Source organism: Cyanistes caeruleus, chromosome 9 (assembly GCF_971803275.1).
Source record: "Cyanistes caeruleus chromosome 9, bCyaCae1.hap1.1, whole genome shotgun sequence".
NCBI classification, from domain to species: domain Eukaryota; kingdom Metazoa; phylum Chordata; class Aves; order Passeriformes; family Paridae; genus Cyanistes; species Cyanistes caeruleus.
In genome coordinates, this window is record NC_141709.1 from 13,737,775 (window position 1) to 13,765,552 (window position 27,778).

The 27,778-nt window shown below is 39.4% G+C and overlaps 1 protein-coding gene across 2 annotated transcripts in view; it reads left to right on the top strand.

The window, feature by feature from the left end:
* Positions 1-27,778, top strand: part of VAV3 (vav guanine nucleotide exchange factor 3) — a 151,579-nt gene that overhangs the window by 33,991 nt on the left and 89,810 nt on the right. For both annotated transcript variants that reach the window (XM_086901730.1, XM_086901731.1), the window contains exons 3-7: positions 20,657-20,715; positions 21,423-21,488; positions 23,726-23,834; positions 26,494-26,586; positions 26,686-26,754. In XM_086901730.1, the coding sequence (XP_086757856.1) occupies positions 20,657-20,715; positions 21,423-21,488; positions 23,726-23,834; positions 26,494-26,586; positions 26,686-26,754 (396 nt within the window). The remainder of the gene's footprint in view (positions 1-20,656; positions 20,716-21,422; positions 21,489-23,725; positions 23,835-26,493; positions 26,587-26,685; positions 26,755-27,778) is intronic.

Consider the following 27,778-nt stretch of genomic DNA (forward strand, 5'->3'; position numbering starts at 1 on the left):
AAAAATCACTTCCAGCCCGAAAGAACATAAATCATAGTCTTGGGCAAAGTGTTGAGGTGGGTGAAGAAGTGGGGTGACTAATGCTATAGCCCATGAACCACCTTTTTGAAACATCTCTGAAACCTTGCAGAAATGGCTTGCCACAGTGTGACCAGGTCTCTCTGAATGGAAGAAGTGTCTGCTAAGGGTGGGGGGGCAGGAGCCTCATTTGGAATGAAAAATGTAAATGTCCTCCCTCTGAATTATTTTAATTTTGAAGTCAGGTAGAGATCTGAGGATAGGAACAACAGTTCTTTACTAGTATGTATAACGAGGCACACAAACAACAATAACTACAGCATTAACAACAAAACAGAACCAGGGACCCCGTGACAGCCTTCTCAGCCGAGAGAGGAAGGGATGGAGGAGAGGCTTTGCTTCTCAAACCCCCTCGGGCAGTCAGTCCTGGTGCTCCTGCAGGGCTCTGAGGAACACTCAGCTGGAACAGCAGGGATGAGCAGAGATCCAGGGCTGGTGGCTGAGGTGGATCAGCAGCTCCACGGCGGTGGCTGGCACTGCTGCCCGGCAGGACAGGGGGTGCGAGGCCACCAACGAAGAGGGAAGAAGAAGCAGCAGCTCCATCTGGGTTATAGTGAATTCCTTTCTCCAAGCAACAACAGCTCTGAGTGTGTCCTGATCATAAGGCAAGAAACCAGCCAGACCCCAGTTGCCCCTGCCCCCCTTCCCCCTTAGGCCCAGCCAACTCTGTCTTCTCAAGCACCCAGCAGTCAGGTTTCTCTGCAACTAATGGGTAAAAAATTCTATAGGTGAGAAGGAACAAAAAGGACACCTAATCCCCAACACCAAGGAAACCATTAGCAATGCTAGATAAATTTAATGTCCTTAACTGTTGCACTTTGTTGCAGTGGTCATTGCCAAGGATTCATACACAAATTTCTAGGCATGTAACTTCAATAAATCTAAAAGCCTTAGCAAGAGCTTATAGCTTCTGCATCAGCATATGTATTTACACCACAATATTTCAGGATTATAGTCTTGCATGTTTCTATTCTAGAATACTAGTGGACTATCACCTCACTGGTCTTTCAAAATGGATTTTTATTAGTTTCTTTTAGGTCTGTCATAACTTTTCAAGTTGTGATGTTTGCTTTCAACTGATGAGAAGAATAATGATAATGTTCGGGTTTGACCGCGTAATGAAGTGTTATACCTGATCATTAATGAAAAATTCTCATCCAAGGGAGTGCTTGGGATATTTCTGTTCTTGTGTAATGTGTTCAGCTTTTCAGGAAATGTTATCAGTTAGAAAGCCAAGGTTAAAAAGAAACAGTTAATATCAGAGAAAAAAGCTGAGTTTCTGTGCTCGTTTCTTTGTTCCTAAGATGATCTTTTCTGAATGTTATCTGTGTTGGATTGACCTGTCCTGGGGATGCTGAACTCATAACACTGAATTCTGGTAGTGTACATTTTCTTTTTGAGGTGAGAGAAGTTTTTGAGGGAGAGGAGAGTTGAAGAATGAGTAGCTTTAACAGGTTCTAAGACATATCCTTTCACACATTTGTTCACACTAATGTTTTTAAACCTGAATGATTCCTTGCAATGCTTATAATACAAGCATTTCAGTAACCAGAAGGTGATGGTAAAACTGTCATTTAAACCCAGACTTCCTAAATTTACAAATACTGGTCTAAATAACAATAGTATAAAGTACAGATAAAACCAGAAGGTAATAAATGAGTGATTTGCAGATGAAGTTCATCTCAACTTTGAAGAGGTTTGTGTGTTTTTTTTCTGTGACAGTGAAATTGTTCACTGCCAAATAAGGGTAGGAAATGTGTTTTTGTCTGTCTTGAAATAAGAAGGTCATGTTCAAGCTACAGTAGGATGCTTATTTAATAGTAAAGTGGACACCTCATTTAAAATGGGAAATGATGTTGTGCAGGGCCTAAAGAAAAGGTATTCAGTTTCTTATTTGTTTATTCTTGAAGGGCTTTGATTACATCAAGCTTAGCCTAATTATGGTGTTGGTAAACTGTTCTTTCCTAATGTTCAGTGTGGTTCCTCTGTGCTAGTCCTGTCTGAGCAAGAGGCTGATCTAAGCAGCACTATAAATTACCTAGAATACAGTTTTGCACTCTTACCTGTTTTTTCTTACTGCTTCCTGCAGTTCACTTTCAATCTTAGCTGACTGTATCTTGATAAAAATCAAAGATGAGGAGACAAAGAAGCACAAACAAGTAAAAATGGTGTTGAGAACCGAACAGCTTGAAGTATTTATCAGTCCTCATGTTTCTTGCCAAATGTCTTTTGTTGTGTGTGTTAATGATGACAACAGGTGTTTAATTGGCTCGATATATTATAATGCATTGTTATAAAAGAATAAATTTTATTTTTATCATTGCTCCATTCTAGTAGGAAAAAGTTAGATATACTAAGTATAATTGCTAAGTTTTATTTTACCTCCCTTTTTTTTTCCATTGGAATGATCTGAAGTACTGAAAGATACCTCCTAACCCTCCCCTCTCCCTTTCTTCCCTCATCTCCTCTATGTCATGAGTTTAAAACGTGACTGAAGGGTGTCTGTGCTAAACCGCCGCCAGAGTGATTGGGCTGCTCTTGAACTCTGCCCCAGAGGCACAGATTGGGCAATGTGGTTTAAACCATCACCTAGGCAGTGTTGTGATTTCCTCTGAAGAGTTATGGATGTGGAGCATTCTCCAAGAGAAGCTGCTACTGACATCCTGGGCCACACCTGGGAGGTGTTCCTATGCTGGGGGAAAGCCAGGCAGGCCATGATTTCTCTTCTCAGTCTGCAGAGTTCCCCCTTGAGCTCTGTATGCCTGGGAGGTCTATGGAAAGCAGGAGTGTACTTGAGTGAAAAGTCCAGTAGCTGCTGCTTGTTTCTTTATAAGTATCAGAAGCTCAGGGGTTGTTTAACCTGAAACATGCTCCGCTAGTTAGATTGCTTGTAAATTAATTCACTGCTTTTTCTGTCCAACTTAAGTAGAAAGTGAAAGCTGCAGTGAATGGTTTGCAGCAGGAAACACCATTTGAGTATTTAATAGAAAGGAAATAGGTATGAATTAATGAGAAGTGTTTGTAAACTGTGTTAGAGGTGGTGACAGGGCTAGAAAAGTACTAATCAAGAATTGTGTTCTCTGGTTCTTAATTCTTTCAATAATTGTGTTATGAATACATGTCAGCTGCACGTGCCTTTGAAAAACATGGATACTTGACTAGGTGGGTAATGGAAAAATATGTCAGAAGAATGTACTGCAATGTATTTATCTATAAATCTGAAAAGCTTACATTGTATTTGATTTGATCACAAAGACTATCTTCCTAGGAAGATTAATGCATCATTCTGTGTAAACACTGAAGCATTTGGGGACTTTTTCTTCTTGTCAAAATATGTTATAGCAGAAATGTGGGATCACAGGTTTTGGGTCTTAAATGTTGTTTATGAAACTTTGATGCATGAAATGAGATTTATTTGGAAAAGTTCTATTAAACAGGTTTGCACTTTCATGGCTTTCTTCATGAAATTTTGAAGATGAGACATTGGTAGTTGAACATTGAGGATTTAATTTCCAAACCAACCATTCAACAACTAAATCATTCAGTGCAAATTTCATGATGAATCTATTAGCTGATAAACTTGGCAATGTGTTTAGAAACAGTTGTAAATAATGACAGTTGCTAAGTAGACAGTAATATTACAGAAGAAATAACAGCACTGACAAATAAAACTATTAGTAAAAGTGAAATTTAGTGGCACACTTTAACTACTGCTAACCTCTACAAGTAAATAAGACCTTAAGTTTAGACCTCAGTTAAAGACTGTGATATGCCACCATGGGTCTCTAGACCAGCCTGTGAAGAGCCTTAGGTAATAGTTATACTGTGTAATGCAGCACGATGCTGAAGGGGCTGGCAAAAGGATATTGTTTGAATTTTTGGAATGTACTGTTCTAAGCATATTTTCATAGACAAATTTTAACATTAATATGATAAAATTGCCAAATTAGAGTTGTATGTAAGTTTGAGTGGGTTGCATTTACATCTTCAACTGGATCCCATTTTGTTCTGGGAACGTGTAAGGAACACTTCACAGAATTACTTTGGAAAAGACAACTGAGGGCTAGTTCACATATGTAAAATTTATTCCCCAAGTCAACTTTAAGTTGCTGAAGGTTTAAAGTGTTTTCAAAGTAGAACCAATTTGAGGAAAACTCCATCAGACATTGTGGAAGCACATAATGTGTGTTTTCTGCAGTGGCTAATTGATAGGAGCTGCATAATTCAGGGTACTATGTAATCCATTTTTTAACCAAAACACGTAGATTACTTGAGGGAGGGTTTGCTGCCTGTGTCCTTGAAGGAGAGTAGAGCAAAAAATTGAATGTAGGCCACCAGTGGGTTGGGGAGTTTTACACTAATTCTCATTCAGCCTTCACTGTTGTCCAAAACTCAGAGCACAGTTTAAAGAGATGCTGTTGATTGCATAGTGACTCAGTAGGGCATAACGTAGCTTTTTCCTCCCCTAGTGCTAGACAGAAATAGAATGATCTTCCTGAGTGGTATGAGGCATAGCCCCAGCTGTGTGCCCTCTGACTGCTGTACCTGAATATACCTTGGGACTTGTGTCTGGGCTTGGGGAGCTAACTGGGAGGTGACAGAAGCCTTGGAGAATAAAACATGGACTGAGGAAGGGACACAATGCTAAGCTTGTGGCAGCCCTGTTCAAACAGCTGACTTGTCACTATCAGAGTCCTGATAAAATGTTGTAGTTGCCATGCAGTGGAATGATCCCATGCCATGTATTCATGCCTTCAAAAGCAGCAGAACAGGAAGCAAGACCTAATTTATTAATATCTATTTTACCTTCAAGTTTTCTTCTAAATGCTTTCTTCACTTAGATAATAAATAATAAATTAATAGCTTGAATAGTTTGAAACAAGTGGCTAGCCAAGAACAGCTGAGCACATTTTTCAGAATATTTACTTGACTGTTGCAATTTCTTATGATTTTATTGTATGTTTTGGTTACCACCAGCTTGTTTGAAAACTGCTATAAATACATATATATACATAAACATCTATTGAGATTTATGCACTTGTATATATGGCAGCCTTTCCTAGAGCTTATTTGCTCTACTGAATATTGTTGAGTGATGTAGTTCTGCATTTATTCTGAGGCTGAGTTTTAGTGTTTTGATTTGAGGAGGATCTCCCTTAGAGTTTTTCAGCTAAGTAAAAGGAAAGTTGAGACCAACAGAGTACCTTAAGTAATGGTTGGACAGAGTCTGTGATCTTTGAGAAACAATCTGGATGTTGGTAAACAAGCTTCTTTAGGAATCTTGAAGTTCAATTAACTCAGTGAAGTTAATGAAAGTTCTTAAACCACCTGATTAGAAATGTCATCATAACCTGTTCAAAGTGGTGAGGTCTACATTTTTGTTTATGCTAATTTGGAGGCTGGATATAAGATATTTTTTTTCTCAGTTGCATATTTTGTGGCGAAAAAATGTTTGTTAAAAGCATGATCACACCATATTAGAAAAGAAACAGGTTTTTCTTGGCCAAATTAATACAAAGTTGCTTTAAATTAGGATAAATCTTTTAATTTATATTAATATTACTAACACATTTTATCGTGTTGTTTTGTCATGGAAAAAGTGGATTCTAGACCAGACAGCTGATATAAAATTCTCAGTACTGTCTCTCTTTCTACAGACATTTCCGTATAAAGTTAAACAAATTGGAATATGAATTAATCTCTCTTCAGACCATAGGAAAGAGAGTAATTTTCCTATATCTAATAAGCATCTAGCCAAAACTTAGTGAGAGAACTTGAATACTAGGAACTTGAGCACAACATGTACTTTGATTTTTGAACTTTTACAAAGTAATTGGCATTTACATTTTCTTTGGGGTTTTTTTTTTTTTAAATGAAGATTTGACACCCACAACTGGGTGGCATGAATTTGAAATCTGTAGGAATTGTGACCAAACTGATTTAAAATCTTACTTCAATGTGTATTATTAATTAGATTAACCATACTGATGCTGGATACAGAGTTAAATGGGAGTGCATGAAAATATTTCTATTCAAATTGTGAGGCTTTTAGGTAATTCCTTACATCTGTTGCTCTTGTGGAAGTAGCTAATGCACCTGTGTCTTGAACAGTCTGCTGAATACTAGAAAAAGGTGCTACTTTCAGAGTTCAGGTTAGCAAAGCCATAACCATAGCAAGTAGCAGAGTGCTCTGACCACAGGCTCTGGGCAGCAGAACTGCTGGTTTCCTTTTTTCATGCTTGCCTCTTGGTGCTGCCCTGTGCTCACCCTTACCTGCATCCAAAGAATGCAATCTGTCTGATCATTCCTACTTAGGCTTTCATCACTTAATGTTTAAACTAATTTTCTGTAGTTAATTACTATTTACTCTTCATCATTGCCTTATCTTCTTTGCTGCCCGCATGCTTTGCCTTTCTCACCACTCTGCCCTGCAGTATGGTGTACGTCCCCCTTCCTGCCGTGTTTCTTGGGCCTTTTCCATTTATGCATTTCAGATTTGTTTCTGGAGTTTTGTTTTGTCTCTTGATTTTGCTAGAAGACTGGTCCTATTATTCCTGTGCTTATTGAAATGCATCTTCAGATTTTTCTGTGTAGCAGATAAGTACCCCCTACTCATCAGAGGAGAACTAGGGCTCTATTGAAATTTCTGCAATTCTCTAGAACCTGAATATGAGAGTCTCTTCCTTCATTTTTCTCCTCTAAAGAAAAAATATTCAATTTGGTTTCGTTGGCTTCCTCTTGCATCTTATTCAGAGCATATTTTTGTATGTTCTCACCGTACAGTGAGAACACTCTTTGATGTTGTCTTGCACCACCAAAACTCAAAAGGAGAAAAGAATTCTTAGCACTGATATTCTGATGAAGTTCTATTTCCTTTGTCTAGGTGGAAAAAACCCCTCACCACTTCAAAGATGAAGTTGTGGAAAGGAACTTAAAATTTTGACACAAATTGTTCAATAAAATTATTTTAGGGTTTACAAGCTGTAAGATACTGACAATTTTTGGCAACTGTCAAAAGGAGGTTTTAACCAAGCTGTGTATTTTATTTAGAACCATATTTTCTTGAAGAAAGTTGACATTAGGCAGTAGTCAGTTTGTAAGGCAATAGACAAGTGTTTAGGCAAGATTATTCATGTAAATGTCTGTGCTTCATGTATTGCTCTGTAATGCATATTGACCAATATATGCATATATGAGCTGCTGGGATGTCTCAAGAAATCAGAAATGTGGGCCAGTACCAGATTTACTTTTCCTGAATTGTCTCAGAGTTCATTTATCAAATTCCAAGATGAAGTTAAGTGATTCCTCATTTAAAACTGAACTAAAGAACACTGAGAGGAGGGTTTATCTTTCTATTTCTTACCAAATCAGTACTCACAAATGTGACTAAAAACTACTTGGGGTGTTTGAATGCAGAAAAAAAGGCTCATGTCATAGAAAAATCAAGGCAGTAAGAAATATTGAGCAATAGCACTTTTTAGAAGCCTAGATTATAAACTCCAGAAGCTGATCAAGATTTTGGCAGAGTAAATGCTACATAAAAAACCAGCAAGAGTCTTGTGCCAATGCATAGCTCTGGGCTGACCCAAAAACTGCCATGCAAGGCAGGGAAGTGCAGTGTACTCTATTGTGTGTTTGTGCTTTTATAGGGCATTTCTGCTTGTGTGTGTTTGCAGAAGAACTGACTTGGGGTGGTGCTGGCCATCTAAAACTGTCTGAGGCATAAGAAGGTCTGAAAGACAGATCATCTCCTACTGTTGATGTAGATGGAGTATGTGCAAATAAACCAACAGGGATTGTCGTCAGGATGTTTCTGGCTATGAGTAAATGAAAAGATGTGTCTCCTTTAGGAAAGTGAGCATGAGTTACTGAGCATAGACTTTTTTTTTCCTTAGATATATTTTTCTGGGAGTCATGAAAGACACTTTGTTGCATTTCCCTATTGAGAATGAAATCTGAAAAGCTGAGTTATTTTCCAAGTGGTTGCCCAGAAATGAAAATGAAAATGAAGTTCAGTTTAGTTGAGCTGGTTTAGAGGCAGTTTTTTTCAGAAGCATTTGAGAGAAAGTATTTTTTTGCCAAGTAAAAATAATGTAGGCTCATGGAGAAATTGAGCTGCTTTCTATGCTAATTCATGGGATTATTTGGAAAAAAACCCCACACACAGAATCACTTGGAAGAATCTCTTGGAAGAGACCTCCAAGATTGAGTCCAACCCAGCCCTAACCTCAACTAAACTCATGGCACCAGGTGCCACATCCAGTCTGTTTTTAAGCACATCCAAGGATGGTGACTCCACCACCTCCCTGGGCAGACCATTCCAATACTTTATCACCCTTTCTGTAAAAAACATTTCCTAATATCCAACCTATATTTCCCTTGGTGCAGCTTAAGACTGTGTCCTCTGGTTCTGTCAGCTGCTGCCTGGAGAAAGAGACCATCCCCCACCTGACCACAGCCACCTTTCAGGGAGTTGTAGAGAGTGATGAGGTCACCTCTGAGTCTCCTTTTCTCCAGGCTAAACAACCCCAGCTCCCTCAGCCATTCCTCACAGGGTTTGTGTTCCAAACCTCTCACCAGCCTCGTTGCCCTCTCTGGACGCGCTCAAGCGTCTCAACGTCCTTCCCAAACTGAGGGCCCAGAACTGGACACAGCACTCAGGTGTGGCCTCACCAGTGCTGAGTACAGGGGAAGAATGACCTCCCTGCTCCTGCTGGCCACACTATTCCTGATCCAGGCCAGGATGCCCTTGGCCTTCTTGGCCCCCAGGGCACACTGCTGGCTCATGTCCAGCTGCTGTCACCTGCACCCCCAGGTCCCTTTCTGCCTGGGCACTGTCCAGCCACACCATCCCCAGCCTGCAGCGCTGCAGGGGTTGTTGTGGCCAAATCACAGGACTTGGCACTTGGACCTATTAAACTTCAACTTACTGGACTCTGCCCATCCATCCAACCATTCCAGGTCTCTCTGCAGAGCCCTCCTAACCTCCAACAGATCAACACATGCTCCCAGCTTAGTGTCCTCTGCAAATTTACTAATGAAGGACTCAATACCCTCATCCATGTCACCAATAAAAATACTGAGCAGAACTGGCCCCAGCACAGACCCCTGAGGGACACCACTGGTCACTGGCCCCCAGCTGGATGCAGCCCCACTCACCACCACTCTCTGGGCCCGGCCATCCAGCCAGTTCCTAACCCAGCACAGAGTGCTCCTGTCCAAGCCGAGGGCTGCAGCTTTTTCAGGAGTGTGCTGTGGGAAACGGTGTCAGAGGCCTTGCTGAGGTTCAAACAGACAACATCCACAGCCTTTCCTGCATCCACCAGCTGGGTCACCTGGTCATAAAAGGAGATCAGATTGGTCAGACACAACCTGCCCCTCCTAAACCCATGCTGGCTGGGTCTGATACCCTGGCCATCCTGTACATGCTGTGTGATGACACTCAGTATAAACTGTTCCATTACCTTAGCAGGTACTAAGGTCAGGCTGACTGGCCTGAAATTACCAAGATCCTCCTTCCCACCCTTTTTGTAAGTGGGTGTCACATTGGCCAGCTTCCAGTCATCTGGAACCTCACCAGTGAGCCAGGACTGCTGGTAAATGATGGTGAGCAGCTTCACAAGCTCATCTGCCAGCTCCCTCATCACCCTGGGATGGATCCCATCTGGTCCCATAGATTTATGAACATCCAAGTGGCTCAGGAGTTCTCTGACTGCCTCCTCCTGGATAACAGGGGGACCATTCTGCTCGCTGACACCATCTGCCAACCCAGGAGGACAGTTGTCCTGAGGAGAAGCTGCCTTCCCACTAAAGACTGAGGCAAATAAGGTATTAAGCACCTCTGCCTTCTCATCTGCTGTTACTAAGCTCCCTTCTGCATCCAATAAAGAACAAAGGTTGGTCTTACCCTTCCTTTTACCATTAATAGATTTGTAAAAACATTTATTATTCTTTGCAGGAGTTGCTAAATTAATTTCAAACTGAGCTTTGGCCTTCCCTTCCCAAGATGACACGTCCTCTTTTTTATTCCCAAGTTCCCATCAGGCTGGATGTTGGCCTCATCAACTCATCTTTCAGCACCCAGGAACAGTCTGTTCCTGTGTCCTCAAGATCTCTGTGTTGAAGCATGGCCACCTTTCCTGGACTCCTTTGTTTTTAAGGGCTGCTTCCCAAGAAACTCTCTGAATGAGGCAGCTAAATAGGCCAAAGTCTGCTCTCTGGAAGTCCATTGTAAAAGTCTTATTGATGTTCCTTCTGGTTTCACCAAATATCAAAAACTCTATAATTTCATGATCATTGTGGCCCAGGTGGCCTCCAACCACCACATCTCCCACCTGCCCATCTCTATTTGTAAACAACAGATCTAACATAGCCCCTCCCCTGGTGGGTTCACTTACCAGCTGTGACAAAAAGTTGTCCTCCACACACTCTAAGAACTTCCTGGACTGCCTTTTTTCTGCTGTATTAAATTCCCAGCAGACATCTGGTAGGTTGAAGTTTCCTAAAAGAACAAGGGCTGGTTATCCTGAAACATTCTCCAGCTGTTTATAGAATAAATTGTCCACCTCTTCTTCCTGATTGGGTGGATGATAACAGACTCTCAGTAGGATGTCTTTGTTGGCCTCCCCCTTAATTCTTGCCCATAGCCATTCATCATTACTAGTTCTAATACCCATGGCATCAAAAGCCTCCCAAATACAAAGGGCCACCTCTTCTCCCTTTCCTGTCTCTTCTGAAGAGCTTGTAGGCATCCAGTGCAGTGCTCCAGCTATGTGAGTCATCTACCATGTTTCTGTGATGGCAACTACACCATAGCTCTGCTGTTATACCATGGCCTCCAGCTCTTGTTTGTGTCCCATGCTGCGTGTGTTAGTGTACATGTACCTCAGCTGGTTTGGTTATTGGCTACTTGGTTAGCTTTGGTTAATGGCTACTGATATCACGCCTAACTCAGGCTTACCACTCCTGGGCCTGTTTCCAGACAGCCCAGCTGCATCCCTTTCCCCCTTCAACCCTAGTTTAAAGCCCTCTCAATGAGTTCTGCCAGTTCATGAAGTAAAGTCCTTCTGCCCTTAACAGAGAGATGGAGTCCATCCAGTTCCAGCAGGCCAGGTGCTGAAAAAGTTGCCCTATGATCAAAGAACCCAAAATTCTGCTGATGACACCAATCCTTGAGCTACTTGTTGATAATGTGGGCTCTGCTATTTCTTCCATCATTTTTCTCTGCCACCAAAGGGACTGAGCAGAACACCACCTGTGCTCCTGCCCTATCAACCACTTGACCCAATGCTCTAAAGTCCCTTTTAATTGCTCTGACACTCCTCTTTTCAGTCTCATCACTGCCAGTATGCACATATTATTGTGGAATAATTATTATTATTATTATTCCACAATAAATATTTGGAAATGCCTATAAACCCTATAAAGTGAAAGTGAGGTACAATCTTGTGTGCTCTAAGAGGCAATATTAATGTCAGAGATTACAGCCTCTACTGTACCTCTTGATGTGGTAGAGCTAGGAAATAAGGAGTGGACCTTACCTGCCCTTCAGAATTACATGCTAAGAAATCTATCCTTCTCTCTGTCTCTGCTTGTCAGTTCTCAAATGTAGTTTATGACATAACCATAGCATTGGGTTAGAACAGTGGGTAAAGAGGACAAAGTAGAGGACAAAAGTTTCTGTAGTCAGCAAAGCTGGTGAAATTCCAAGAGACGTCTCAATAGTAAATATGACTATTTGGTTAATGATGGGTATCTCTGGTTTGCTCCTATTTATCACAGTATCTGCATCTAAAATACATACTATGATCCCCATCTAACTTTAAGAACACAAAATGTTCTTTTCAACCTTCAGACAAGTGAAAGCTAAAGAACAACACTTTCAAAAACATTAAAAAAAGAGAGGAATCACTCCCACTTTCTCTTTAGTTCTGCAGTGGCATTTTGGAAGTGTAGCACATAGATAATACAACCTGCAAGCTACTGCATGTTCAGGGTAATAAGAAAATAATTAAACAGTAAAAAAATTAAAATAGCAAGTTAGTTTCTCTCATTAATTTTGTAATTTTCAGTATAAGAATCCAGCTCAAGGAGAATTGGGTACAAACATGATGGGAATGTATCTTTCTGCATATTTTCTTCCACTACTGCAAGTGTCCTTAGATATTTTAATCTAATATTTTAATCTAAATGAACAGATGATTAGAGAGAAAACCAAACCACTGCTCTTACCAAGTTTCAATAATAGAAGCTGACAATGCCACTTCTCTTGCAGAATATCTTCTCAAGTTAAATTTTTTTTAATCCTGTATCAAAGCTGATGATTTTTAAAATGAGTGGAAGACAGTGAAATGTCTGAGTTATGCTATCCAACCCTTTTTGTAGGGTTGGAGCCAAGTATTTTCTGTTGGACTGTTCTAATCCCTTGTCTCTTCTGGTAGAAGTATCTCCTAAGAGTGCGAGGCCTGAAAGATTGCTGTGGGCCACTGTGAACCAGTGGGAGGGGAACTGCAGCAAAGAGAACAGCTCACTTCCTGTTGCAGTGTATAGAAGGGATTTTTTATTTCTTGCAGAGAATAAGGAGATATACGGTGTATATTTATGCCTAATAAATATTCCTGTCTTCAATGATCGTGTACTGGAGTAAAGTCAATTCATGGTTCAGGTGTGACTTGGTACCACTAAGCAAAGCCACACACTAGTTAAATTTGTGTAGTCAATGGTTACAGTAAGCTCAGAAAAGCGAGAAGTGTGGCAGTGACTGATTCACCCAAGACAGGAAGAAAAACTCTTCCTCTGCTTTTAGCAGAAGAGAGGAAGAAAAACTCCACTGCGCAGCCTCTTCTAAGTATTGTTCTTGCCATGATCAAAATTGGCAAAGAATCTGTTTAAATATTAAAGTAAAGTAACACAGTGGGAGTGAGGAAACCACACGTCACTTAAACTGCAGGATGCATACCTAAAACAGTATTGGAGGTGTAATCGATAATATCTAAGCACTAATTTCCTTCTAAAATACCTGAATGCCAATTTTAAACATCCAAGGTCATGAACACACAAAATCTGTACAAAATGTACAAACTGGTAATTGCAATTTAGAGAATTTGCTTGTTCTTTTTGAAACATATAAAAATACTCTTCTGAAGTCAGAGTGCAGAGGCAAAAGAATGTAACTTTGGAAAACACACAGCACTGATTTACATCCTTTCTTATTTAAAAAAACCCTACATGTCCCATGTCTGAACACATTTAATAATATCCCTCTTCAGTCATTAGAGATTTTAAAAGGAATACTTACATTTAGGTTAAAGAAAAAAAAATTGTATTAAAATATCCTCTTTACAATGCAGGAAAAAGCCATTTCTTTCATGATTGATTACTGTTATGACCCACATAAAATATGGTAAAAAAAAAAGGTATCATCAGTAAGAGTGTTCAAAAAGCATTGAAAACAAGCACTTGATCAAAGCTGAAAACAACTCAAAGATGCTGTTTCTAAGTATAGGTTATACTTGTAGTGTTTATTCTGTAGGGAACTGGAATGACTTAACAGCAGATAGGTTTTGCAGTACTGTCCTAGGAATAGCCTTTTGTATTCTTTTGCTCTAAAGGCAAAACCTGAAATGTAGTAAATGCACCAGAAAGGACAAACTCCAATTCCGTATTTAGAAGAACAGCATGCTCTGAGGCAGTCTGTACTTAATGCTATTAGGTGCAGTGTTTGTAACACAGCAATGCTGAAAGTATGGTTGTCATTCTTTAAGCAAGAGCTTAAAAAGAAAAAAACCAAACGAATCCAACAAAAAACCAGCCCCAAACATAACACCCCAGAAGGCATTCTGAGGGCTGGAAGGTATTCAGAGAATCAAAACCACGAGCTGCAGACAGGAAGCAGCTGCTCAAACTCCTTCCCCCCATGCTTGAGTTAGGGAGTCTCGGCCTTGTGGACAAAATGAACCAAAGGATGAGCAGGACTGTGCTTGTGCAATTTAAACTTTCTCATTTCCCTGTAAGAAGTGAGCCATCTAGGGAACCTTTCTTGCGTTTGGACTAGTGGCTGTAGTCACTAGAGTATAGGCTTTTGACTGTAGTCTTATCAGAGACGTAAAATTTGAAAAATGTGGTATTAAGCACAATTTAAAAACATATACATACATTTGTGTCCATTACTGGATATTGATTAGTCAAGACTTGCTCATTATAGTTCTGATAACATGATATCGAGTTTTACAGATTCCCAGAGAGCATTTGGTTTTGGTTTTCCTCCTTTAATGTTTAGGATTCATGTGTGCAGTTCTGTCAGCCAGTCCCACTGTTCTACTTCCAGAGTTTGCATGATCAGAGTTACCACTTCTGATAAAAGGAGTAAAATGTTCAGTGTGCAAAAGAGGGTAAATATTCTTGGTATCAACCTGTCCTTTTGGACAGCAGGTCATCTGTCCTGATATCTTTGAATGGCTTATAAAATTTACATTCTAAAAGCTTTGCCTGCCTTCCTGGTTCCAAACTGCCTGTCTCACCTCTCCTTAGAAGACTTTGGAGAAAAAAATTGCATCTTCTGTAGCTGTTAATTCCCCGGGGCTTTTAAAGTCCCAGCGGTTTGCATCTCTGTATTTAGCTTATCTACGAACAGATCGGCCACACCCAGGAAGGTTTTATTTATTTATTTATTTACCCTGCAGAAACTTTCCTGCCACTTCATTGTGGAGACACTAACACTAGGGAGAATGCAGAGATGAGACCTCCCTAGGGCAATGCATGTAGGGTATGAAGGTCTGCATGCCCAGAGCCAGCCAGGCTTCCCCCTGCAGCACAACAGCACCTCTGAGCTCTCCTCCTGCAGCTGAAGCTGGGGCTCGGGGCTCAGTGCTCAGAGGAGATGTGCATGACTGCCAAAACCAGCTTTTACAGCAGTTGTACCCTTGCTGCCTCTGCATGAAAGCATTTGGCACCTGGTTTCAAACCCTTTTTTTTTCACAGTTGCTGGCAGGCTCCTGTCAGTCACAAAGACTTGGCTCGGGGTTGTGAATTTCTCTGCCATGGCTCCCTGCTACAGTCGGTCTGTTTTCCTTACTGCTCCTATGCCAGTGTGAAGCCTTGATGGGAAAGAGGGATGAAGTAGTTCTCAGATGTGTTTCCTTAGGGTGTAGTTCAGGGGAAATGAAGAATGGACACAGACAATGAGAGAGCCAGAATCAGGATGGCTGAAGGTGATGTCAGTGAGAAAAGAGGCAGCATCCCACAGCTGGTGATTACCCCAGTGGAAAGTAAATTTGTGCCTTTCTTATGGATTGAACCTATCAGTGCTCTACACCAAAAGCCTGGATTTCACCTGAATGAGGTGAAAATCAGGATATAGCTATATGTGAAGCTTTGTGTAATGAAACACAGATGATGACATTTCTACCTGCTGGAGGTCTGCAGTCTGTCCTGTTCCTAAGGAGGTGTTGGTGCAGGTGCCAAGGCTGTAAATTGTCTTTCACATCTTTGTGTCTGTATGGCTTTGACACTTCAGTGCATGCCTCAACAGTATCTAGTAGAGGCATATTTGCATAGCTGGCATTTGAAATCTGGTTTTTGTTTTTAAGGGCCTGTTAGAGGTGCCAGTATGTGAAACAAAGGTTTTCTTTTAGGTCAGGTTTTCCCTTCTCTCCCTGTTTTTTTTTTTTTTTTCCTTCCCCTTTCTTTTTCCTTTTATTTTAAGGTGTTTTCATTCATTTTGCCTTTTTAAAAAGCCCTTCATCCTTTCTCCTTCCCTAGAGGCTCGAGGTTTGATTAAAACTGGCCTAAACCAACATGGACTACTAAAATGGTACCCAAAGGCAGATGGAGAGAAAATGTTCAATTTAACTTATGAACATGCTTTACTTGGAATAATATGCTCATTAGATCAGCAGCTGTGTAATCACCCTGAAGTTGTCTGGCTTAATGTATTTTCTTTTTTTTTTTTTTTTCATCTGTTAACCAAGGAAAATAGAAATGTAGCAGTTCCTAGAGGTCTTTTGGTTCAAAAGTTGATGATGGATTAGTACAATATTAATACATATTAATCAATATATATATTTCAACTGCCCCCCACCTCCCTCTGTGCCAAATGAAGTGTTGATCGAGGCCTGTCCAGAGCCTGGTAAATTCTGTACAGTAGCAAAAGATAAACCTTTCTTAATATAAGTAATTTGAGAATATATTTATGTATAGCATTTTCATCTTTTCTCTGAGTGACAGAGACACAAAATGATGTTTCTCTTTCCTCTCCTTCTCACCAGTCTGGGAATGAGTGCAAACATCTTCAGGAAAACTCACTCAGTATGTGGGCATGACTGGCAGTTCTGGCTTTAAAGTGTCCTGGATACGTGGCAGTTAAAATTGGCCTCATAAGAGCCTCATCCCATGATACGGAGAATGCATGATGTGTTCTTCAGAAACACTGGATTTCTATATGCACTGGCTTTTTATTTTTCATGATCTGCTCAGAGATCTGACTTTTACCGTGTTTTAGGAAAACTGATTTAAGTGCCTGCATGGAAGCAACTGCTTTGATGCTCTAACCACAAGTGAGTCTTTCTAGGTTTTATTGGTATAAGCTATGAAACTGTTGCCGTCAATATTTGTTGATCACTTGCCATTTTCAGTTTAGGGAAATATCAGAAATATAAATATGGGCATAGTCCTTACAGCAGCTGTCAGTAACATGGAATTATTTCTTGTTTGGGAAGACAGTAAGTTGCAAAATGATTTACTTCTGTTTATTCTAAAAGTGGAAAAGTATTTTTAAAATGTACTTAATCTGTTCTTTAACTGCATGATTTGCAAGTTCTTTTTAAAGAAACAAGATTAAAAAGAGACATCACTAAAATACTTTAGAAAGGAACATTTTAAACTCAGACACGCTACTGCTATGGAAAGTAGTAAAATAGTCCCTCTAGTGTACTGCTGCTGTAAGCAGACACAGGAATATCTGATGTGATTAACTGAAGAGTATGGCTGCAGGAAATTACAAAATAATGTTTTGGCAAGGCATATTAAAGTTCTTACATAAACTGGAGAGTTGGACCTACAACTGTAAGTCAAGTTAAGCCATAATAAATATCAAGCAAAAAAACCCAACAAAACAAAACAAAACAAAAAACAACAAAAAAGCGCTGTTAGAATTCCTAATGAAGTGAAGAGTTAATGAACAGTGTGAGACCATTGCTCTTGCCAGCAGTGCCTGAAACATGAGGAGCAGAGCCACTCACCAGGGTGTGGGCTGAGGTGTGCTTCCTCTTCCAGTGCTGTAGGTTTGAATTTCATGTCATATTTTGCATAAACTGGCTATGTACTGAAAAACAAACTTGGATGTTCACATCTTCTTGAAGTGACTTTGATGTGACTTCTGAAGACCTGCTTAACCTCTGTCTCATTGTGTTAGGTGGTGCAAAGGAGCTGTACTGGGGTGGGTGCAGTGAGGCTTCCTTCTATGCCTTGAAGCCTCTTGCTAATATCTCCCAGTGTCAGGTGAATCCTAGAGTTATTGAGCTTTGCAGTGTGAAGGAATGTAGTCGTTGTGGGATGTTTGGAGTATAAATGTTTCTCTTTTTTTGTATGTTGTAGCTGGTCAGAATGTCAATTAGGAATCTTTACTCAGTAACTGTTTCTTGCTGACTCTTTCTGGTGTTAGTGTGTGTGCAAAGTTCTGCAGCCCTTTGTACAGTTTGTTGCAGAGCAGCACCAGGCATGGAATCCCTGTTGTTTTGGACTTTGTACAAGCAAGGAGTGTTACTTTTGCACTTAAACTAAGATCCAGTCAAGCCTCATTCGAAGTACAGGAGCATCTGTCAGAGTCCTTTCTTTGGAAGAGAGCTGGGTGATGGTTTAGGGTTATAAATGCATGAAAGGGATTAAAGCACTGCTGAAAGGAAGAGAGCAAAGTAAAAAAAGCACATGCAAAGTGCTAAATTGAATGTTAGGGATTTTAATGTGCATAGTACATTGTAATTTTGGAGTTCAGAATTGCACAATATTATAGGTTCCCTCATATCAACTGTATAGGGCTTCAAACTAGCACTGTTCTGAAAATCTCCTGAGTTTTTCTTTTGTAAGTTATTGAAAATCAGCCATTTTGCTGCATTTAAGTTTATTTTGAAATTCTGTTTGTTTATCTGGCAACTCAGCCTGTGCAGAACTGCAGTCATCCCCATGGACCTTGAAATTTGGGAACTCTTAGTTTTTTCTGCAGGGCTCAGAACCAAAGAACTGAAATTCCAAGTGGAAGGAGAATCTTGCTTTGCCCCACCTTTTTTTGGAGCAAATACATTTACATGTATATGATATGGGTAAAGTGTTTTGACCAGAAGTGGTAATTCCACATGTGATTACTGGTGTAAGTATTCTTGACATATTCTCGGAATTCTTTAGGGAAACCACAACTGCAAGAAAAATGCTCCTCAGTAGACATGGTTCTGTTTCTTGACAGTGCTGTTTTAAGCTGTGGTTTAATAGGAGTGGTTCAATGGGTAAGCATTATCTTTTCTTCTGTGGAAGTTGAATCAGTGTTCTAATCTTTACTAGACACTGGAATGCTTAATGGTTTCTGTTCTAAGAGCAGGGAAGATTCTTATAGTCTCTGTTGTCTATAGTTGTACAGTTCCTTTCTCTGTCCTTTTCTCTGTGCATTTTCTGGTAAATGCTTCTCTGGCTTCCCCAGTGTATGGGTGTCATCGTGGGCCTCTGTGCCCGCCCCCTCCAAGTTCTCACATCAATTCCTGAAAGAGTTTTTCTATTCCTCTTATTTATAAATCTTGCTTTTGTTCATGTTTATGTTGATAGCTCTAAAATATCACTTTGGGAATAACATTTGCTAGTTACCTATTTTTTTTAAAATTTCTTTTTTGTTATCTTGAAGAAACTGTAATTAACTGTGAAGAGTAAGCCATATATCTACTGGGTTTGATTATGCTAGATAAGTGAGAATCCCTCTAAGGAAAAGGTTCTGTGTGGGTGGAATAGTTTGCAAAAGGTTTTTTGTATGCTGGGAAATATCATGTTGAAACAAGTAGGGGATATTCAGTTCACCAGACTTGCCCCTCTTTGTTTTGAGAACCATGAAGCCTCCTGTGATTTTGCCCATCCATGCCCACCCATGTGTCAGGACAGATGATTTTGCCATTGAATCCCACCGCATCTTGTCTCGTGTGGCTCAGCGCTCCTTGCAGCCCTGTGTGGGGATTCTTGCAGTTGTGCAGGGGCAAGCTCTGGTCTCCTGCAAAAACCAGAACTCCCCAGTAACACTAAGACTTGTTAAAGTCTTTTTTCTCTTTTGACCTTTTGATTAGTGTGAAATAGTTTTTAATTAATTTTGTCATTTATTAAAGAAACTTTTATTCACAGTTTCTAAAGCTTATTCTAGACTACATTGCATTTCTTCTGTTCAGAGGGGAAATATGTGCCCTCATTTTTGATTATGTTAATGGCATATTTATTTGTTTTTATTATTCTTTGCTGTAAGGCAAAACGAGTCTTTTGTGGCATTAATTTTCACAGCAGCTGAAATGAACTCCAAATATTTCTTTCAGAGGATTAATCTAATATTAATTCTTAATTTTGCTCCTGTGCCTACGAAATATGATTCACTATGAAGGCTTTGTAACTTCGGTTTAAGCTGTAGTTTGTGATATTTTTTGTGGCTTTTACTTTGTCATTCTCCTGTCTAAACATGTAGTTTTCCTTCCTTTGAGAGATGCACTTTTAACTCTCTTTTATGGTCATGGTAGTCTTGTAATTAGAACTTCAAAAATAAACAACTGAAACGGTAGAATATTCTCAAATGCCTGTGAATTGTAGAAATGTAGAATTGCTGTACTGAATTTTGATACTGCTGATAAAAACCTACTTTGGAGATTTCTCTTCAGCTTAATATGGATTTTGATTTGAGAAGATACGGGCTGAAATTTCTGAGGAGTTCAGGGGAAACCTTGTCATTGGAAGTATAGCAATTCAGGCAGGTTGTCATTTTGGGTCATTTTCTCTCTCTAGCAAATAAGACTTGCATATCTGAGTATGAGTAAATAGTTATGACAGAGAGGCAGGCAGAATCAAAGTAGGTCTTGTATTAATTCAATTGCCAGCAAAACAACTGCATGTGTGTGACCGTGTGTGACCACCCTTCCTAATGCTCCCCCTCGCTTTGTGTGTAACCTGAGCGGGTACAGGAGGTATTCTCGTAGCCGTATTCCGGCGGAGAGGAAGGGCTCAGGGCTCCTCCGTGCAGCTTCGGCTGCGGGGCCGATGGCAGCGGGCTCAGCCGCCCCGGGCAGCCCGGCTGCCTCGGCCTGCGGCTCCCCCTGCTGCCCGCCGTGCGCCAGAGCGCAGCTCCGCCCGCAGCTGCCCGAGGGACACCGAGCGTTTCAAGCCGTCTCCAGGACAACATTTGATTACAGGTGCATCCACGTCCAATTGTCTGTTTGGTACAGCCAGATTTTGTCTCTGCTTGTATAATTTGATTTGAGGTAGTTCTGCTTATAATGAAACAATAGAGAACAAAATGTTTTATTGCTTTATTGTTCTACAACTAATCACAGTTTGTTTCTCTTTTCTGCAGGTGATAGAAACGCTTTCTAAGCTCTCCCGCACTCCTATTGCATTAGGCACAGGAATAAGGTATGCTGTTGCCATAGGGAATGGTGAGAGTGATGGTGTAATGATCCTTGGAAAAGTTGTTAGAGGCAGTATAGCCTGTATCTGCTGCTAAGAACTTCTCTAGCTGTAAGGCAGAGAGCCAGGTGGGCAGCAAAGCAAAGCTCTGGGGCCCTTAGGGGTTACAAAAGGTATCTGCTACCTCTGGTACGCTCACTGAAGGGCCTGACTTATATGTATAGCTCGTGCTGAAGTGGGAGGTGAACAGAGGAACAGTTGGTATTGCAGAACTTGTGATAATCGTGACACAGGGGTCAGAAATCAAGCTGATGCAGTGCTGATTTATGTAAAGACAAATGGGGTTTCTCTTCTTTCTTACTTCTAAAAAATCAGAAGAAATGGCCAAGTTTGTGAGATTCTTGTTTTCAAAAAGAAACCAAAAGAACCCCTACCAGAACTAACCTGAAAGTTTTGATGATTTTTTCCAGTTGAAGAATGTCAATGATGTGTATTAGTGGTGATTTATAACAATTGTGTCCAGTAGGATTTTTATTATATTGTCAGTCCACATAATGAAATATAGATACACATATACTGCTCATCAGAGAAAGGGGGGGAAGATATAAGCACAATATACAATAATTTGTGTGAAAATTTTGGAAACCAAATGGAAATCCACTGTATCACTAGACTAGTTGTGTCTGTAATTAATGCTATTTTTCTTTCTATAGGCCCTTCCCTACAGAAGAAAGTGTTGATGATGAAGATATCTACAAAGGTCTTCCTGATTTAATAGAGTATGTTGTAAATATATTAATTACAAATTTTGTCTTTCAGTTGCATGCTCTTGTTTGTATTATGTTGTAGAACATATGGTTTTCATGAGAATGGGATATTTATTTAATTTGTAAATATTTTGTTAGTCATTATGCTGACCAGGAAGAATTAATTATGAAATTTTTTTTGAATTATTGTGATACATTCACATCTATAAAGCAGCATGTTTCATAGAGGATGCTGGAATCAAAGTAAATAAAGAGTGCATTTTTAAGTTATCTGTCAGTACTATGAGAATGCTTTCAGAAGAGTGTAATATCACTTGTAAGGGACTCAAGGAAATTGAGTCTTGAACTTGCAGAGAAATTGCATGTTTGGATCATAATTCAAGTGGATCTTTTCCCTAAAGTCAGTGAAATTCTTAATGTGAGTGCATTTACCTCTTCTGGGTAGGTGTTTGCAGGATTGTCAGGATACTCTTGTGTCCTATGGCTGGGATCTCCCAAGATCCATGAGGAATCATGTTGGACAAGATCTAGGTCAGAACTCTGTTCCAAGGGTCAAAGTTCACCAGCACTCATTGCATGTCGCTTGCTGCGGCGTGGGAAAGAAGCTGCTGTTCACACCAGGGATTTGTTTCTTCACTGCCAATAAAGAAGAGAAACCTCACCATGATTGGCATTGCTCAATTTACCACTTTCCTTGCAGAGCTTGTCCTCATCCCTGCAACTGTCTCATAGACAATTGCTTTTCACTCTGTGTAGCAGAGCATGCAGAATGTAGGAGCTGCAGTCTCCTCTGGGACCCAAGTGGGCAAGAAGTGGTGTCCTTATCTCTTAGAAGTGGTGGCATTATAATTGTTTGAAAATAATATTTCCACCAGTTCTTAAATAGGCATGTAAATTCAGCATTGTGAGACAGTCTTTCATTAAAAAAAAAAAAAGCAGCTAAGAAATCATACCAAAGAAATGGATTTGTAACTCTTCTTGTGCAGCAAATTATGAATATTAATTAACATAAATTTAATAGTTACATGCTGTCTCAATTGTGGGGGAAGAAATTCAAGAATAAGAAACAAATGTGCCAGTGAATGATTCAAATAGCCCACAATTTTTAGTTTCCCTCAATTATTAGAACATTTATTTGAAATTAATTTAATTATCCCTAAGTTTAAATGGTGTCTAAAAATTCAAAATTAATTTAAGTATTTTTGTCAGAAAGATCTGTCCTCACTCTGCCTTTTTGCCAGCTTTTTTTACCCTGGAGCAGGGGTGGTAGAATGCGGTGTGTCTGCTGCACCTGACAGCTGTCAGTGTTGAATGTGAAGTCCTAGCACACCATGACTGCTGGTGGGAACTGAAATGCTGGACTAACCTGTTGGTTTTTACTCTGAATGATTTCAGTGTTGTCTTCCAACAGGAAAAAGCTCAAAATTGTCAGCATATCTGATCCAGTTTCTATATTGTTATTGTTACTCAACTGCTTTCAATAGCTTTTAGAGTTCTTTTGTAGATATATCCTAAGAAATAGGAGTGAAAGATATGATGGGTTTGATATGGTCCTAGCAAAAAGTAGGTAACACTCTAGCAGGGATGACTGTAATGAGGCTGAATTAGCTGAGGGTAGAGTTGATCACTGACTTTCTGCTTTATTTCTGTGGTCTGGGTAATTGGAGACCCTCACTTATGCATACTCGCTTTCGTTGACCTGTCTGATTTTCAATTTGATTGATTCCTTTTTTTGCTTTTGTGTAGTCAAAGGTTGCATGAGATGATCCAGATTCTGATTTATAATGTGGAGGTACAGTGCCTGAGTGCTGGCTCTGTAGTCTTTGGTGTATTTTACCCTGGATAATCCTTTCCTCAGGCAGGAAGAAGACCTTTAACAGTGTTTCACATCCCAGCGTAGTGGGATGCCAGGTAGTAAGGAGAGGCAGCTGCTTTTCACTGGATGTAGTGGGAAAAGGGTTAAGGGGAAGAGGGCAGCTGGATTGTAGCTTGTGACAAAACTGTCCTGAGGTGTTGCTTTTGCTTTCTGGTTTAGTTCCTGTAGTCTTTGGTATTGTGTTGATTTTGTAAAATTTATTTTAAATTAATTGAGAAAAAAAAATTAATGGACTTAATTTCCCTTAATGAGTTATTTTCATTAGATATCCTATTAATTAATCTGTTTGTTTACTGTAGAAACTTCTGAGTAGTCCCTTGCAGAGATGGTGGTACTTTGTCTGTGCTGCACAGTTTTTTTCTTGTCTTTTCAGTGAAACTGGTGTTGAGGAAGATGAGGAATTGTATGATTGTGTCTATGGAGAAGATGAAGGTGGGGAAGTTTATGAAGACCTAATGAAAGATGAAGCAGCACAGCAACCTGTATGTTTTCAAGTTCCTAGCTGCTTTGGAACAATAGCAGTTAACTTTTGAAAGTTGAAATGATGTCTTTATAGATAGTTTCAGTGACAGTCCTGCTCAGCTGCACCTGGAGTTGTCATGTGCAGAGCATTATCTCCTATGTGAGACTTTGTAGGCTGTTTGGGTAAAGGGGAAAACTTTTATTATAGTAAGCTTTTTAAAAAAGAGTGATTTCAAAATAAAATACAGTAATTACTTTGATAGTTTTAAGTAGTAAACTTTACCTGCTAATTTAAGAGCAGTTAATTGAATTGCTTACTTGAAAGTGTCCTACCTCCAAAATTGTTAAAATTTTGTGAAATTATTGTGTATAATATTATTTCAGCCATAGTTTGGACAACTAGCCTAACAAGGACAACTAAGAATTATTTCAAACTAATGAATTTCCTGTTTATTCAACCATGTAGGTTTTGTTGATCATTAGATTGTCTTTATGTTGCGAAGGAAACTGTTCCACTAAGTTTCCTCTAGGAGTATCTGAATTCAGAGGCAGCTTTTCTTACACATTACTGTATCACACATTATTTCTTATTGCCTCTTTCCTTTTGTTTATTGCACTCAAATTCTAGACATTTGTGGTGTGGCTAGAAAAACTGATATGTCAATTTCTACCAAAAATGTCTGTGGTAGTGGTTACCAATCTCTTTGGGTTAGATGAGCACAAAACTGAAGTGAATGTTTTAACTATAATGCCAGGATTTGTTTGCATTGCTCATATGAGTATTGATGAACAGCAAATGCCCAAATTTTGCAAATGGATATAAACTATTGAGTACAGCAACTTCTATAATGGGGCAAATACTGCAAATATTCTGGGCATTATTGAGCTAAAGGTAAAAAATAGCTGAAAGTCTAAATAATGTGAAATTCTAATACTTTATAGAGATTAGTTAACTACAGTTAACTATGACAGTGTTTACTTCCCCATACAAAAGAATTTGTGAATAAATGGTAGATTTGAGATGCGGGTGACCATGATGATGCTCACAAATCACAGTTCTTCTTGTAAGACTGGATTTTTGTAAAATGGTTACTTGTGTTTGCATCTGATAAAGACAGAACCTTAGTGCTCATTGTGGGAAAATGAAGAACTGCACAAACTCGGTTTTCATGAGTAGTTTCTGAAATTGCAGCACCTGGTAAATGAGAGGAGTGAGAAGCTGTGTTCCGCTTGCAGGAGCTGGTTGTAGAGTCACATAGAGAGAAAGAGAGAAGGGTAAAAGAGATCAGCCAAAGCAGTGACCAAGCTCTATGTACCTGTGTGATTTGCAACTTGGTACATAATTGAGGAGGTAGGAATACATTTCCCACTTGGAGGTGGCCAAGCTGTGTAGCAGCTGTGCATGGCTCATAGACAGTGCAAGTGTGGCATACTCTGTGCTGTGCATGGCAGGTGTGTCAGACTGGCAGCAGGGAGGGCGTGGAAGGAGTCTAGCTCTTGAACATACCAGCAGCTAAATGTTAAAATTTCAGTCTAGAAATTCTGCTATTCTTAGAGGAGAAAAGTATTTTCCTACTATGGAAATGTTCAAAAGCTGAAGGTGTTTTTTTTTTTGAATGGATAGAACTATAGGGCTAAATTTCTACTCCTGACTCTCCCTGTATTTGAACAACATCTAGTTATCTGGTCTATGTGCAGCATAGGAATTCTTTACACTGGATGAAAATAAGTAAGATACAACCAGGGATATGCTGAAGGATGTTGCAAATTGATAAATAGGCTTCAAAAAGGATGTTGTAATTCTGTTGCTGAATAAGATACTGCTTTTTGTTGTTGGAGAAAACATTTTGGATTAGTTACTGCTTCTAACTCCAAGAGCCTATCTAGTTACTGTGTCAAACATCCACGATGACCTCCAGATCTTCTGTGCCTTGCTTGACACAAACAGTTCCATATAATCTTCCAGTTATTTACTCTTTTATTTGAAATACGACTTTATTGAAGCTGTAATGCTGTAAATCCTATCTTGGGTAAGAGTGCTTGTAAACTATTTTTATAGAGTCATGTAATTACTGATAATTACTTCCATGTCCTGTGAGTCTGGTTTACATGAAAAAATCCCAGGGTCTTTGTTGGAGACACACACATACATATGTGAGAGTTGAATGTTGAGGTCACTGCACTTCTTGATCTGAGGACATACTCATGTTGTGTCTGAAGAGAAAGCTCCTCTTGAGAAATAAAAGGGGAAAACCTGTAAATAAATACAAGGATTAGACTGAATCCAATATTTATGGCAATGCAAAGTTGCTTACATGATTAAGCCCATTAAGTTTAATGGAATTATTAACTGCTGAGTATTTTAAATAAGATGTCTCAGACTGGATGTAAATTAAATGTGACCTTGTATTTCAGCTTCCAAAGTACATGCTGATACTTCAGAGTTTTATGTCTAAACATTAACTTTTCATAACATTACTTTGATTTTGATTTTACTAAAGTCATCAGCTAATTGAACATTAAAATATTCTTGGTTATTGCTGTCATCTTTGGAGGCTGCAGTACGCAGACAATTTCAGGAAGCAGTTATCCTAATTGCATAATTCTAAACAAATAAAACCATTTGTTATCCATTAGATGCCTGTTAATGACTTAAACTTGACTCCATTGTAATTGCAGAAATGTCCTGAAAATGACATAAGAAGCTGTTGTCTTGCTGAAATAAAGCAAACTGAAGAGAAGTACACTGAAACTCTGGAATCGATTGAGAAAGTAAGATGCTGCTTACAGACTTATAACATGCATTTTTATAGCAGTCTAGAAGATAGAATTACAATAGCCAATGTATATATATTTTTTTTTTCCTTTCAGTTTTTCATGGTGCCATTGAAAAGGTTTCTGTCAGCATCAGAGTTTGATACTGTTTTCATCAACATTCCTGTGAGTAATTGCATATTTAATGAGCAGTTCATAGAGGTTCATAGCTGATTGTGATATATTTGTGTTACGTGTTACTGCACAAAATGATTATTTGAAATACAATGCACGGTGTGTTTATGTGGCTATTAGCTGATTAAAAAAGATGTGCACTAGCAATTTTTTTTCTGCTGGAGGGAATAAGGTAAGATTAATAGTATTAGCATGTGAGATAGTGAATTGTTATAAACTGGAGTATTTTTGATCCTTAAAAGCTAATAATTTCTAGAAATGGATTATCTTTGAATAAATGCTGATATTTTAATGATGGTACAAAGTTGTGACTGCTAAGTTACCTATCACTGTATACTGACTGTCTGTAGGTGCTCTGCAAATCCTTGTAGCTGCAAGGCTCTTACATCATTGAACATGCTTAAAAGTTAACATAGCTCATAGTTTTGGATTCAGAACCTGGTGCTGGAAAGAATATCCTCTGTGCTGGAAATCCTCTGTGCACTATCTTGGAAACCTCCTATATGACTGAAACAATAGTGGTTCCTGTGATTGCTACTTTGTGTCATTTATTTTGGTTTAATCAAAGCAGTATGACAATTTACATATATTTTTAGTTGATAAGTACTCAGCATGTCTTTACTCTGTCTAAAGGAAGAGATCAGAAATGGTCTGAAGCCTCTTTCAACACAGACAAATGAAAGCAATGTTCTTTCATGAGGCCTTTGTAAAGAAAGGGTCCCCAGAGTGTGGCTCATGGGCCACATCAAGGTATTATTGCTTGTAAAATATCACCTCTGGTTCAGCCATCTCTGGCATGTCCAACAGGCTCTCAGGTTGTAGGAGGAGGTGTTGGGGATTTTATTTTATTCTGTGAGAACCTGGCCTGTCTGTAAAAATGTTTTGATTGCTGTTGCAGGGTTATCCTGGTAGAGGGTAAGTTATGACAGTTATTATATGGATGATACATGATCCCTTGCCGTATTTTTATCTCAGTGAAGTTTTCACTTTGTCTCTTAATTGCTATCACATCCTC